Genomic DNA, 15,559 nt, shown 5'->3' on the forward strand with positions numbered 1-15,559 from the left:
TGAGAAAAAAGTGTTTAGGTAAATATTCTAATACCAAAACTCAAACTCAAGGGTTTTGGCTCAAGTACACATACTCTTATCCTAAATACCTCATCACCCACAAAATTTACTAACATGACCATCAAAGTGTGTGCATATACACCATTTCCATTCGCCCAAAGAAGAAGGTTGTTGCTGACGGAAGTACCACACTCAAAAATCATTCAACGCCATCAACCAAAGATCTCAGATACAATAGAATAAAAAATATTAAATTAGTGAAATTCATGATGTAAACTAATTTCATTGGAGGGTGATTTATGAAGGAAAAGAAATTAGCTTAGAGGACCTAATCTAATCTAATCTAATCTAATCTTAAATCATTTGTATTTGTATCTGTACAATAAGTAGTTGAGTTGGATTGAGAAAATAAGCCAAAGTAGAAAAGAACACATTGTCCTCCTGAACGCGCACACACAGACACAGCGAGTACGATTCGTGTTCCTTCTTCCGCCACAGATAGCCTCAATCTCACGCTTCTCCAACTCAAATGATTATGAGATTCAAATAGGTGTTCTGTGTTTGGTGTTTTCACCCTTCAACAATGGCATTGCTAGCTCCACAACGCACGTGCCTCATCTTCACTCTCTTCACCGTTTTCTTACTTTCATCTTCTTTAAGCTCAGCAACACCCACCACAGCTTGCAAATTCAGTTTTCGCGACGGAAACAAGCTTTACAATTATACCCTCTCTTCTCCAATTCGTAACTTCCCTCATGGCATTCTCAGCGAAGACGGGTCCTCTCTCTCTCCCTCACTTTCTGATCTGATATGATATCGTTATTATTCATCGATTCAAGTATAGAAACATTTATGTAGGATTATTTAAGGACTAGAATCAATTGGTTCTTAATCAAGAATTAAGGAAAGGATTTATTCTCCATTTAAATGTGATTAGTTTGTAGATACTGTGCTAATTATGTGGTTCTCATATAAAGTTTCATTTTTGTGTGTGTGTTTGTAGGTTTTACAAAGTGTCAGTGAACCAGACCACCCTTTGGTTTCAGGTTGGCTCCATCAGGTCACGCTTATTTCTTTTATTTCTGATGTAGTATTTTTTTAGCTTCCAACTATGAAGCACATATACGGACACCGAACTCACACAGACACGTCACGTCGACACCAATAATAATTTAAGAAAGCAACATAATTCAATGTAACCATATGTGTTGGGCTCGTCGGACTCTTCAGACACGGACACCTGTTGTACTCCAGACACACCTTCAATCATAAGTGTCTGTGCTATAGAGCCGGCCTGTGTTGATTGTCATCATTGATAAACATAAATGATACGAATCTTGTTTTTTTTTCGCGTTTGGGCTCTCCACGAAACTTGTTTTATATTTTTTGCGTTGATAATTAAGGTCCAGTTTGGATTTGCTTATAGCCTATGAGGGCTGCTAAGTTAAAAAATAACTTTCTAGTTATTCACATACAAAAAACTCCTTATAAACCTGTACATGTGTGTTATAAACCTGTACGTGTGTGTGGAGATTAGAGAAGTTAGACAGGAGAGCTTTTAGAAAATTGAGATGCAGAAGCTAATTTTAACTCATATGAGAAGCTATTGTTGAAAAGACTTGTAGTTATTGTGAGATTCTTTTCGTCTTTCTTTTTCCGCAAGTCTTTATAGAAAAGTTGATTCAAATTGGTTCTATATTAGGTTTTTTTAAAATTTGTAAGTCTAGTGGTATGATTCTAGCTTGGGGTGCGAGAGGTCGCAAGTTTGATTCTTCCAACACCCTTTCTTATTATATTCTAGAGATTAATAAGTTGGATAGAAATATGGTCTATGATATAACATTATGACATAATTTGATCCATGTAGCCGACCCCACTTAGTGAGATAAAGCTTGGTTGTTGTCGTGTAAGTTCATGCTCTTTGGCGTGACTAGCAATAAATAGACGAACTTTCAAACTCAAAGCACAAAATTTGGTTTTGTAAGGAATTATAGCGTTAACGTAGCTTTATGCCAAATTGATCTATAATTGAATTTTGTGTATTTGTTGTTTGAGCAGCTTTGCGATGGAATGATCTTCAATCACGACCCTCCAACATGTGCCGACTGCTGGGTAAATTAGTCTCTTATCTGAAAAGCTATTTTCTTTCTATTGATCAAGTGGCCTATAATCGTCAAGAATTCGTTATGCTATCAAACCTGTATTTGATAAATATGAAATATAATGATAATTTAGTCTTTACAACTAATTCAACTTTAGATGAAATTCATGATGTTATAAAAGGAATAATTGATGAAATTACAGGAACTTTAGATAGATATTTGCTACATGTAACTTATCTCCGATATAATGTTCCCTTCTTTCTTTTCAATACAAGTTTCTTCATGATGAGTCATTTTCTTTTGTATTTTATCCATCGTTTTTGAGCTTCCTGAATAATTGTAGAGCTAAAATCATTTCAGAGATCCAAGCTTATAGTTGATAAATCCAATTGTATATACGAAGCATAACAGATCCACACTTCTTTTCACACAGATATACACTTAGACCAGAAACCCATTAAATAACTGTCAAGGTGTAAATTTTAATATATATGGAAAAACAATTAATAGATTAACTATGAATAAAGCATGATATGTCATCATGACAACATACTGTAAAAATGCATTGTAGATGATCCAAAAATGAAGTGGATTGGAATGTCTATTTAATTTAGTTTACTTTTAAATTGACAGTTAATTGGTCTAGACTGGTGGTTCCTGTTTATATAAGTAATGCTACTAGTACACACAGTGATAAATAACAGAGGGGGTAATATTGGATAGGATTTTAAGGCTGTTCAAAGGTTTGCTGCAATATTTTTATCCAATAATTTTACAAAACTTTGCACTTATCTTATCATTGTATGTATGCAATAGGACTGTGGAGGGCCAACACGTTGTGGGATGGAGTGTGGTGCACTCGTGTCAAACAACATTGGAGGTATACTTCCCGACACTTCTGTTTTCTCCCATTTACTTGCTTCTGCAAAATTGTGTCTAGTGTATACTGCGTTTTGCTTGTGATAGCTATGACAGATGCGAACAGTTCTTCTCTGCTTAGTTTAATTGTTGTAACTTACGATTGCACCTAGTTACACTTTATCAGTGGAATAAGATGTTGCAAAAATTGTCATGATGTTGTAAAAATTGCTTCATCCAGAAGCATTCTTTTTGGATCACTGTCAAAGAAAAATGCAATTCAGATCATTTTTGCTTTTAGTTTCTTTTTCTGGCAGAACCTCGAAGTGACTGATTCTCTTTCACAGTAAAAAATAAATTCTACTGCTGTATCAATCAAATTAGGTTGCCTGAAGTACTGTTAAATACGTAAAAGGCGTTTTATTTATGCGGCAGAACAGCTTAACTGATTTTTGTAGCTCTCTACTCTTTTAGAAAACAATGATCAAACCTCCTTTCTGCAAGTTTTATTCATTTTACTATTTTATTCATTTTGCCTTGTCCATTTGTGTTTCCTTTTTCTGCACTGATCTTGTCATATGAAATACCTGTAGTCTAGCATATTACTATATAGATGTCTTTTCATTATTAACACTGTTTCAACTCGTGCACAATGGACTTATTAGAGGAGCATTACATATGAAAAACTATGTTCTCTAAAAGAGTTTGTTGTAAGTTCTAAATACCGAGTCTTGTTCATCATCAATTGCGCAGAGCTGGAGTTCAAAGAAATATGAACTTGGAAAAACCATTTTAATTTTCTAATAAATAAACAATACCCAACTGAAGTCAAATTTTGTTTATTTCTTCATGTGAAGAATAGGAGGAAATGGTCATCTAACAGAGTGATAAATGCAGGTTATCATGTGTGTGCAGCCATAGGACGTGGCCCGAAAATTGACATTGATGTTATTGGTAAGATGAATTCAATTATCTGTTTATGATGTTTGGGTCGTTTCAATCATTGTTTTCTTTTACTCCCTCCGTCCCAATTTAACTGGCCTAGTCATTTCACACATATTAAGAAAAGTGAATAAATGAAAGAGAGAATAACATTTGTATTAAAGTACCCTTATCATGTATTAATGTATTTATCATTACATAAATGCAAAGTAGAAGATGTTGAATTGGGAGTGATGCAAGTAGTATTGAATAGAGGATATAATTGGAAAAAATAAGTCATTTTGTATTGAAAATTGAATTTGTCAGTTATTTTGGGTTATTTTTTAATTTTTTTTTAAAATAGATCCGTTGTATTAATTTTCAGCGCACCATTTTGACTCAAATTTGTGCTCTTTGTATGTCGTTATGCATTATTTGATTCAACTGATTTTGGATAATGCTTCTAATATGAACTAGAGTAAATGTATGGTTTCAATTTTATCCTGATGGCAGATAAGAAAAATCCACACGTTGGTGTCACTGTTAAAATGTCAAGCAGCAGCCTTAAGTACAACTGTTCTCTGGCCGTGTCTGTGCTTTGCAATGTAAATGGTGTACAGGTAAGGCTTTAATTGATTAAAGTGAACATTACAGAGCTAATGTTGGTTGAATTGATTCATATTTTCATTATCACTCTTCTGCTTACAGGGACCACAAACCCTGGAGAGATCGGGGGATTGTAATTATGTGAGTACCTGTTATCGGGATTTTTTTCATTTCCTTTTACGTTGTTTGTTATTTTACGATGTGGATTCATGATGTCCTGCTTTAGTTATTTTATCCACTTGTATATGTTTCTTAATTTGTGAACATAAAAATTGAAAATCAGTTACATTTGTTGAAAATATAGGAAATGTTGAACTTGGATTATTGAATTGACAAAGTACATAATTGAATTTATCAGCTATTTCTACTCCTTTAGATTACTTTTGGAAGCTTTGTTGTATTATCAACATGACATTGATGTCCATATTCCATTAGTTAGTGTGGTATATGCGCTTGGCTTGGCTTCCTTTTATTTACTATTGTCAGTTTAGTATCATATAAGCATCCTATAATACCTTCTCTTTTCTGCAAAATAATTTAGGCATTTTGAACTTAAAGAATAGTGAAGAAAGATCTTCTCGCCTTTTTTTCCAGCTATTTTCTTCACCAACTACCACGTGTCTCAAATTCTCAATGATGCTAAGACATTTTTGTCTGTATTCAGTATTCACATCGATCAATCTCCCTATTCAACTATTCATGTTGATTGAAGTTTTCATTGTGAAATTAAAAATCCGAGTCATTAATTAATAGTCAAAAGTGCACTTTTGAAGCTTTAGATGTTGCATATGGATGGCAAGAAAATTATTTATTTTTACAGTAGTTCTGTGAAGAGTATGCTAATAGCTAGCAAGCTTTCAGCTCTAATACACAACACAACGAGTCTTTTGTGTCTTCAAACCATTTTTGCTCAAAATGAGGAAAACTAGACACAAGTTATATCATTTATTCCATTGCATCAATGTACATTCCACGTTTGTTTAAAATGAAAAAAACTAGACAGAAGTTATATCATTTGTTCCCTTGCATCATTATACATCTTATGTAAAATGATAATAAAAATGTCGGCTAGGAAAAAATTGAAAACATAAGGGAAATATGAAGTTGATATGAATTTAAAACCAAACATGGAGCTAAAGCATCCATCTGAAGTTGATTTGATATGAGAAAAATTGTTAACTTTTGTTGTAACACTGTTTCTTGAGCAGGCTACAGAGCTAAAGCATCCATCTGGTTGTGCTATGATTGTACATGTCCACGGGAGTGGATGGGGGTGGTTTGGCACTTTACTTGTTATGTAAGCATTTTTCACCGTCTTGCCTGGCACTTTGAATTTTGTAAAGGGTTCCTAATTTGGCTAAATTACTAATATCTGTTTCATCTTATCTCACTCCAGTGTTCTGTGCCTTTTTGCTGCTTATCTACTGGCTGGCATAGTTTATCGATATTTCTTCCTCAAGATTCGCGGTACAGAAGTATGTTTTCACCTTTCCTTCATGTCTTTTTCTTGTAGGGGTATATATGCCCATTTTCATTTGTGTCATTTAGGTTGTGTGAATTGAATCGTCTACTTCATAATTTTTTCTTATACTTGCTCTGTTTTGGAAGTGAAAAAAGAAAGAAGGATCCCTTTTCATTTAGTCATTTGTGGTCCTTTTCCACTCTCCTGAAGATAGTTTGAACCAACTTTGTATGCTGTAAATATTCTTTCCATAGTACATAGAGGATTCATTTGTCTGTCATAGACGATAACATAACTGTCACTTCTAAACATTTCTGCATTTCATGCTGAAACCCTTATTACTGTCTCTTCCTTTGAAGAGCAGATGCTTTATGCAAAATGGGTACTATACAACACAAACACGGAGATAATAGAAAATTTGTTAAAACTTAAGATGCTGATACGACCTAGATATGTTAACGCAAAATTTATAAAAGATGATAAAAAATTACAAAAAAGATACTTGTGATCATAACAAAAAGTGTGGAGACATATCTTTCTCTTTCCCATATCAAAAATATTCCTTTCCTTATAAACTGATCGCAAATGTATTTTTTCTCTAACCAATGTCAAAATATATTGTAACACCATTAATCCTCAAAGAATGAATAACGGAACATGTAGCCCAATTCTTCTCACAACATGAGGCAGAACAAGGCTCATGTTTTTGGAGCTATATTCAAAGTATCAATAAGGTATTCAAAATGTATTGGTCGATATTTTCTTAAAGTTTTGGAGGACACTTTTTGGATATGTATCTAGGAGTATCATACATGTATTGGTATCGGATAATCAATACTTTTGCAATTTTGGATGAGAAATTGATTCTTGATTACACTCGGTTATTCTGTTAGTAATCTTGTTTATCTGTTAATAATGTTATCCCATTCCCAATCCTTCACAATCGCTTTTTGAGTGTGCTAAAGCAATCTTTTGTGGGATTTTTTTGGCAAGTAGGACTGAGATTTCTTGATTAACCCTATTTTTCAGGTCATCCCTAACTTGGACTTGTGGACCAGCTTGCCTAGGAGAACACAGGTATTCTTCCCCACAAATGCTTCAATTTTGGTATTTCTAATCTGGAAACAGAGGCAATGCATTTTTAAGAAGGATGGGAGTTGAATTCTTCGTGTAACCTTTGTACTATGCTGTGTCTTTGCAGAGCCTGTGCTCATCTGTGGTTAGAAAGTTTAAGGGGCCATCTGAAGGACACCGGAGCACCTATTCTCCTGTGAACTTCTGAGATTTCATTTTTGATTCTGGCTGTATGTGGTGAGTTCATTACGGATTATCTCAGACAAGAGATGAGCATGTTGCAGAAAACTGCATTTCAGATGCCCTACTGGTCAGCTCTGATGCTTCCTTGATATGGAACATTCTGCAGAAATTTGTAACTCTTGTTGATTCTCCTTCCATGAATTTAGCATTTCACATTCTTTTATCTATCTCTCTGAAAGAAAACAAGGAGGATGAGGAAGAGAAAGAAAAATATAAAACAAGTCTAGTGTGATAGGGAAAAAAATGCATTTGACTGGAGCTAATCCAATAATTTTGGTTGACATTTGTTAGTTGATAATAGGTAGTTGAGTAAATTTATTTTCTTGTTTGTTACCTTGACCATTAATTCATTATTGTTTTCCATTTTCTCCACTTTCAAGATTTGATTCACTTTTTCTCCCCCAGCTAAATCATATTTCCATTTCAAGTTAAATTACATATATGGATTGACTGGGTGTGTCTTTGTGCTGTTAATTTTCTACAAACAAAGTCGTCGTGTGCATGAAGTAAATGACTAAATGTCAACTTCAGTGGCCAGCTTCAATCTTGCTGGTAAACATTATTACACTGATTTATGTTTGTGAGCTAGTATGGAGCCGCCGTGGCCATATTTCATGTTTATTCTTTGAGATCAGGACACTTTGAACAATTAAGAATGAGTATAGTATAGTGTACCACAATATTCCAATTTTCGTATATGATGGTGCTGAATAGTTGGTACATCATGAACTAGAAGTTATTTAGGCTATGCGATACATAACCCACTTTGAAAGCAAATTTGCCGGTTTACCGGCTGAATTCTTGTCTATGAGCTGGGGTTGATATTTTACAGTAAACAGAAACAAGCATGTATAATTCATGACACTATATTGTGGCAGCAAAAGGTATATTTCTGGCGAAGAGGGGATGCACCTTTGCCTTTAAGAAAACATGACCATCTGAGTTGATGGATTTACTAGTCGTTTTTGTCTGGCCGCTCCACCAAGACATAGGCCGAATCATATCCTACAAACGATATTTTTCTTTCAAATTAGGTTATACATATGTAAATCTGAAGTCTTGTTAGATGGCGGATAATGTTTCTCTCTACATCTTGTGTCATGAAAATCTGTGATTTTGGTATGAGAAGTAAGCCTGATTCTCATCCAGCTGCAACGGGAAAATAATACGAGCAAGAATAAGAAAAGGTTAATATAAAATGAGTTTGTCCTAAAGTTGAACAAAAATGTTTATAGGTATACTTAAAGAGAAAATACATTTATATGTAACTATTAGTAACCATATTTAATTTTGATTTCCAATTCACGCTTCTTTGATCAAGAAGTATATACTAACACGAAGTTCACTTTTAAAAAGGTCGTTTCATCAACTCTAGCGTGGTATAGTAATAAACTAATGTATGGCACATGGAGTCACTCATCCAATGTTGATATAGTTTGGAACATAATAATGGATTATTCGTTCGTTGGAGATACCTAGATAGTTTATTCATTTGTCATGTTTCATCTCAAACATTTCTGAAGTCCAGCACAGCTGCAGCTGTATATAATAAATGGACAACGCTAGTAAATGTTTAAAGAATAAACTAATAGATACAAACAATAGTACCCGTGTTAATGTGGAAGATTGCTGTCTACACTCCAAACAATGTTGAGAAACACTAAATAATAGTTTTAACCTTGAATTTCATCGGCGGTTAACTGCCAAAAAGATTATATTGGTATTTTCCTGGTGTTTTCTGGCACCTCTTTAATGTGGGAACAACAATCTTCGTTAATGTGCCAATTGAGATCAAGAAAGCAAGTCAAATCAAATTGTAGCGTGACCTAACACTTAATCACCGTACACCTAACTTCCAACGCCTTATTCATGAATGAAACGTGACTTGCAAAAATAAAAAAGACCTGATCTAGTTGCTGATGCCTGATAGGTATTTTTGTTTCTTCGAAACTACTGCATATCTTCCCAACATTCCTCACACCTTTGGCATTGAAGCCAAGCAACTCCTTACCCTCCCTTGCTAAACACAACAACTTTTTTTATTTGAAAATATTATTCAACTATTTTTTTTATTAAAACAAATTGAGAATGGAGAAATTATTATTACTATGACACTAATGTCAATCTTAGAAATGTATCAGTTGAAATTTCAACAAGCTATAAAGTCAGATCTTACGAGCTAAACAATCTAAAATTCATGATAGAGTAGCAATTAATTATTAATAATTGATAGTAGAAATTAAATAGGTCCCCACGATGGCTCCCACTCACCTTAATTAGGTTTCACCTTTAAATAATTTTATAAAGTTTGGCATGTGAATGAATGAATGGAATGAAATGAAATGAATACTATAGCTACTACACATCTACTAGTTCATTTTGTGAGAAGATAAAAAAAGAAAGAAATAGTAATAATAATAATTAGTGTTTTGGGGTCCATGCATGGCAAACTCATTCAACCCTTCTTCTCTTCTTCTCAAAACAAAGCCTCGTCTCTCTTCTTATCTCTTCACCCTCTTATCCATCATCCTCTTCACCGCCATCATCCTCAACACCCATGACTTCCTCTTCATCTTCCGTCCACATCTCCAACAGCTCCACCCCAAAACTGAAACCAACACTGTACTCTTTTCAACGGTGACTCAGTCCAACAACACCGTTCAAGAGGTGGAGAAAAAGGAAGAAGAAGAAGAAGAAGAAAAAGAGTGTGATTTGTTTAGTGGAACGTGGGTGAAAGATGAGTTGACACGGCCATTATATGAAGAATCTGAGTGTCCGTATATACAACCACAGTTGACTTGTCAAGAACATGGCCGGCCGGATAAAGAGTACCGCCGGTTGCGGTGGCAGCCTCACGGTTGCGATCTTCCCAAGTAAGCGTGCTTATGTTTATTTCTTCTTTGTTTTGTATACGTGCTGGTTTTTTATGGGTTAAGTTAACGGTGGTGGGTCAGAGAGAGTGTAATTGTTGGAAGCGTTACCGACATTCAAAAAACATTGGAGAAGTAAAAAAACATTCAATACATTGAGTGAGAAATAAATAAATAAAAAACATTCAGTAGCTTTTCAATTTCAAAAGTAAACTTTTTACTTATTCTTTATTCATGTAATAATAGTTTAATGGCTGTACAATATTGTCGGTGTAAAATAGTATAGTTATCTCCGCCCAAAAAAAAGTTGTAGCAAGGTATTGGATTCTTGATGTAAGAAGGGTCCATTAAATATCTTTAACATGATTACAGTTAAGTGATTAACGAGCTTCATAAAAAAATAAATTGTCTGAGGGAATTTAATTCGATTATGTGTGAAAGAATTCTTGATCAGATTTACTTACCTCTGACCTCCGGATTACTAGAACTATCTTCTCAATGAATTAGAGTGTTAGCACAAAAAAAATTACATATCGGTTAATTATTTAGTATCTATTTGTTTCATAATGATCGTTTTTTAAAGAGTTCCATAATTATCGTTATATTTGTAAAAGATAAAAAATTATCTAAAAAATATTATTACTTTAAACTTTCAAGGTAATTCAATTACTTTAAACTCTACCTAATGTCATTTGCACCTCTCTAATGTTATTATTTTCTATTATGCATTTATAATAATGAAAAAACATCAATAGTTTGTTATAAATAATTGAGCAAAATCAATGAGGTAAACATTTTGATATCTTTGTGCAAAAGGTTGATATTGTAGTTATGTTAGAACGCGGGTTCGTACTTGCAATGTGTGAATGACATTTGATATGTGTTGGACGTAGGTTCGATCTCACAGTTCCAGTAAGGTTCAACCAAACAAAACAAGATTTGTCAAAATAATAAATAATTACAAATTATAGACATGTTTACAAGTTTTGGCAAACAAGGCTGTAGAATCGGACACTATAAGCAACTTTGTTTTCTGTAGGACATTTTATCTGTTTCTTCTAGAATGGGACCTTACAATGAATTAATAATGACATCATATTAATAATGCGACTAATTGGTCTCTCATAATTTGACTGTGACACAATTCGTAAACGTAGGAGGTTGCAATCGCAATCAGTGAATTATTGGTAGTGGTTGAGAGTGTGAAAACAAAGTCGCAGACAATTATTCGATATGTCTATGACAAATTGCAACGAATAATCATACATTGAAATTCTAGTTAAGGATTAAGATCATTATATACATCGTATAAATTCCACACAAAAAAAATCGAGGCCGAAAAATATAATAGCATAATAGTATACTTTTTTTTCTTTTCATAAATTCTAGGGGACCGTGACCACTGCTGATCCCCCTTCCAACTACGTCATTGGTTTGAGGATTAACATTGGTCTGAGGATTAACATTTGTTGCTGCAATGACCACTATTTTCCTTTTTGGGGCTTCTACGATGTAGTCAGAAAATTGACTTCTTTGGAAAAGTTATTTTGTTTAGCCAATAGTATAACTGCTGATGTCATGTCGGCTAGTGTCCTGCTGGTGGACCACTCTAAAACTAAACTTTACCTTATTACAAATCAGTCCTCATACAAAATATTAAGGGGAATTTCAATCTTAGTGCACAAATGGAAATCTATGTTTAATTTTGATTTAATCAGGGACACAATTGCAATAAGTAAAGATATAATGACACACCTTAGACAAATGTGCAATACCGTATAATCTGACGTGACATAAATTAAATACACAAATGCTCAATGATTAACCATTTAACTTCACTAGAAAAGTCATTCTCATAACTTCACCGTACAATTTTCATTTTCCTTGATGGTTGACACTTCTAGTGTTTCTATGGGCATGATTGAATCTAAGAGCATGTTTAAGAATTTAAACTACACGCACTGTCTTTTTACCATATGGGGTCCTCCAATTGGACAATAAAGTTAGAATGTACTACGACATGACCTACCTTTTCCTGTTTCAGCGAGAACAAAAAGACACAGCAAGAAAATTAATTGCCAATCAACTAGTAGTAGAAAGTGTGAAAGAGATCCAATGAAAAACCACTAGAAATTTTATTTTCAAGTTAACATAGATTGTAGTATCAATTTTCTTTATGGTTCTTGATGCAAGAAATTAGCCAATCCTCGTAATAATAGGAAGAATTGGTAAAAAAAAAACATAATATGATGATTACATATGGAAATAGTAACATTTTACTAGAATGGACATTAGTTTTGTCCATAACTCCTACCTCAACAGACAAAAATGTCGAAATTGTTAGGTTGGACATATTTCTTCTATCTACCAAAAAAAATGTACATTAGTTATTTCTTTTCCTTGAAGTTCTACTTCTAGAAAGTGTTAATTTTGTTGGTTTAGTAAACTAGCTTTGTGTTGGATCCTGAATGCACACACCTAAATTAGGATTTTGAATTTTTTCAAAGGTGTATGTTGCAGATTAGAAAATTAAGTAAATTAATATATACATCTTTACCAATGTTACAGATTCAATGCCAGCTTAATGCTAGAAACACTTCGTGGGAAGAGGATGATGTTTGTCGGGGACTCTCTCAATCGGGGTCAGTATGTCTCTTTGATATGTCTTCTCCATCATCTCATTCCCCAACATGCCAAATCGATGGAAACCTTTGATTCTCTCACTGTCTTCACAGCCAAGGTAGCTAGCTACCTCTTACTCTTAGATTATGTGCAATATATTCTCAATAGTTTCAGATGCATTATTTTAGACTTAAAATCAATTTTGGTCAATTTATTTTGCCTTATTCATGATTTTTTGGTCCCTCCATATCTAATTCCACTATTATAGTCCCTCGGTTTTCAAAATGACCGACTCTTCCCCATTAATACATTTTGAGGTTGAATTTTGATGATGTGACAAGTGAGATGCTTATGTGACAACTTGGTTGATGATGTGAAACTGTCTAAACGGATTCTATTTGACAACTAATTTTTATTTCATCAAAATATACAATAGTCTATATCGCAAAAACACGTAAATTTGATGTGGAACATTATTTACGTGGATTCTAACTTAGAACTCATTTTCATGCCACCAACTTAGTTGTCACATAAGTATTTCAGTTGCCAAATCATGCAAAAAATCAACCCAAAATGCATAGCTGGGGGAAAATGCTAGATATTTTGAAAACTAAGGGGCCAAATTTGCGGATTTAAAAATGGAGAGACCAAAATGGCAAATGAAACAAAATATTAGATGATCAAATCTGCATTTAAGCATTGTTATTATGTCCATCCTTTTCTTTCTTTGTTTTTCTCTATATGTTCATACTGTTGTATTTAATTAGGAATACAATGCTACAATTGAGTTCTATTGGGCACCTTTTCTTCTTGAATCAAACTCCGATAATGCTGTCATCCATAGGGTAACTGATAGAATTGTAAGAAAGGGTTCAATCAATAAGCACGGTCGTTATTGGAAAGGCGCAGACATTTTGGTATTCAACACCTATCTTTGGTGGGTAACCGGCTCCAACATGAAGATATTGTATGTTCCTAATCCACTATATTCAATAAATTATTTACTCGTTTTTTATGCAAATGCCATTGATTAATTAGCCCCTAATTAATGTCTACTCAAATTTTCAGGCTTGGTTCTTTTAAGGATGAAGTAAAAGAGATTGTTGAGATGCAAACAGAGGAAGCCTATCGCATGGCTATGAAAAGTATGCTTAGATGGGTGAAAATGAACATGGATCCCAACAAGACTAGAGTCTTCTTCACCAGCATGTCGCCTTCTCATGGAAAGTGAGTATACTATAATTCACAAACTCGGTTTCCCTGCCGTCGGGGATTCCCCACTTTCACACATTGAAAATATCTGGAGCCGTTTGATTAAAGATAAAACGGTCAAGATTCAAGTCCAGATTTTTCAATTATAAAACAAGTTAAAATCTACACTTTTTTGGGTTGTTTGAATTTGATTGAACCCACACCAATATTTAAGAATAATTCTTGATTATTACACATATACCATACAATATCACAATTTTCTACGCTAAAAGTGGTTAAAGACTTGGACTTAGACTTTCACTTCCCTAAGGTTGACAAATCAAACCCCTTCAAGCCACTAAAATTTTCCCCGAGTAGACAATCCTCCCCTAGAACAATAAAAACATTTTAAGAACGAATTATTCTAGAGAAAACGGTCTGAATCTTGGTTAGAACAATTTTTTACCATATTTTACTTGCCTCCAAGCCAACGTGCATCATGCTTGTATTTAATTAAAGTACTATATTATTTTGGCAGGAGCATAGAGTGGGGAGGGGAACCAGGAGGGAACTGCTACAATGAAACAACTCCAATTGAAGAACCCTCATATTGGGGATCTGATTCATTGAAAAGCATAATGCAAGTAATTGGAGAAGAGTTCAGAAAATCAAAATTTCCCATAACATTTCTCAATATCACTCAACTTTCCAACTACCGTAAAGACGCACATACATCAATCTACAAAAAGCAATGGAATCCATTGACTCCAGAACAACTAGCTAACCCTGCTAGCTACTCTGATTGTATACACTGGTGTTTACCTGGACTTCAAGATACTTGGAACGAGCTTCTATTTGCCAAGTTATTTTATCCTTGAAACAACACCAAAATTGAACAGATTTCTTGGTTCACACGTTGCTTGAAGATTTGTAAATTGGAAGATAAAGCATGTGGGTATGATTATTTTTTATTTTTTTTGGTTAGAAAATGAGCTATAGGGGTTTTACATGAGAAAATTGGATTGATTTTTTTTTTCTTCTTCCACTTTAACAATGCCAAATTCAAATGGTGCTAACATATGTACGGGGAAATGAATTGCTATTCTTCATTTTGTTTTAGCTTTTGGCAGAGAAAAATTCATTATAGATATAACATTTTACATGTCTTGAGAACTTAAAGCAGTCTCTGGAAAAAAGAAACATGCCGGCAAAAGTATACTAAAATTTAGATGAATGCTAAGGGCAAGCTCGTCTAAACACACTCTTAACTATTGGGTTGCATCACCCTATTTTTTAAACCCTAAACTCGGTATCTACAAGTTAGTCTATTTTCTTTTTTCTCTTTACTTTGTTAAGAAGGGTGCGGAAGAATCAGAGTTGTTGTTGTTCAAAGGAGATGATAAGCTTAGTGTGAGAGACTCAATTGTACACCCTTTCGCTTAATGGACAAATGAAAGGTTTGGTTTGATAGAAGTTGATGTTATCCATCGACACCAAGTCTACCAAATTTATGTATGATCTGATTCTTACAAGCATTTTTACTTGACTTCACTGTTTCTAAATATTTTTAGAAGAGCGGTATTATAATGAATAAAAAATGCAATGAAAGG

At 33.9% G+C, this 15,559-nt stretch overlaps 2 protein-coding genes across 3 annotated transcripts; both read left to right on the forward strand.

The window, feature by feature from the left end:
• The first annotated feature begins 379 nt into the window (after positions 1 to 379).
• Positions 380 to 7,645, forward strand: LOC11411378 (uncharacterized). Of its 2 annotated transcripts, XM_003600930.4 has the most exons (11): positions 381 to 777; positions 1,004 to 1,046; positions 2,059 to 2,112; positions 2,919 to 2,982; positions 3,858 to 3,914; positions 4,395 to 4,501; positions 4,590 to 4,628; positions 5,696 to 5,784; positions 5,884 to 5,962; positions 6,979 to 7,026; positions 7,151 to 7,645. In XM_003600930.4, exons 1-11 carry the CDS (start codon positions 584 to 586, stop codon positions 7,229 to 7,231), a joined length of 855 nt encoding a protein of 284 aa, XP_003600978.1. In that variant the 5' UTR covers positions 381 to 583; the 3' UTR covers positions 7,232 to 7,645. The 2 variants fall into 2 exon arrangements, with proteins under 2 accessions (XP_039687371.1, XP_003600978.1); XM_039831437.1 differs by lacking the exon at positions 4,590 to 4,628 and having other exon boundaries at positions 380 to 777.
• A 1,935-nt stretch (positions 7,646 to 9,580) lies between these two features.
• Positions 9,581 to 15,122, forward strand: LOC11421032 (protein trichome birefringence-like 33). Its single transcript, XM_003600931.4, has 5 exons — positions 9,581 to 10,139; positions 12,705 to 12,876; positions 13,526 to 13,725; positions 13,827 to 13,985; positions 14,488 to 15,122. Exons 1-5 carry the CDS (start codon positions 9,709 to 9,711, stop codon positions 14,825 to 14,827), a joined length of 1,302 nt encoding a protein of 433 aa, XP_003600979.1. The 5' UTR covers positions 9,581 to 9,708; the 3' UTR covers positions 14,828 to 15,122.
• Positions 15,123 to 15,559: the final 437 nt, after the last annotated feature.

The sequence above is a fragment of the Medicago truncatula genome, chromosome 3 (assembly GCF_003473485.1).
Source record: "Medicago truncatula cultivar Jemalong A17 chromosome 3, MtrunA17r5.0-ANR, whole genome shotgun sequence".
Taxonomy (NCBI): domain Eukaryota; kingdom Viridiplantae; phylum Streptophyta; class Magnoliopsida; order Fabales; family Fabaceae; genus Medicago; species Medicago truncatula.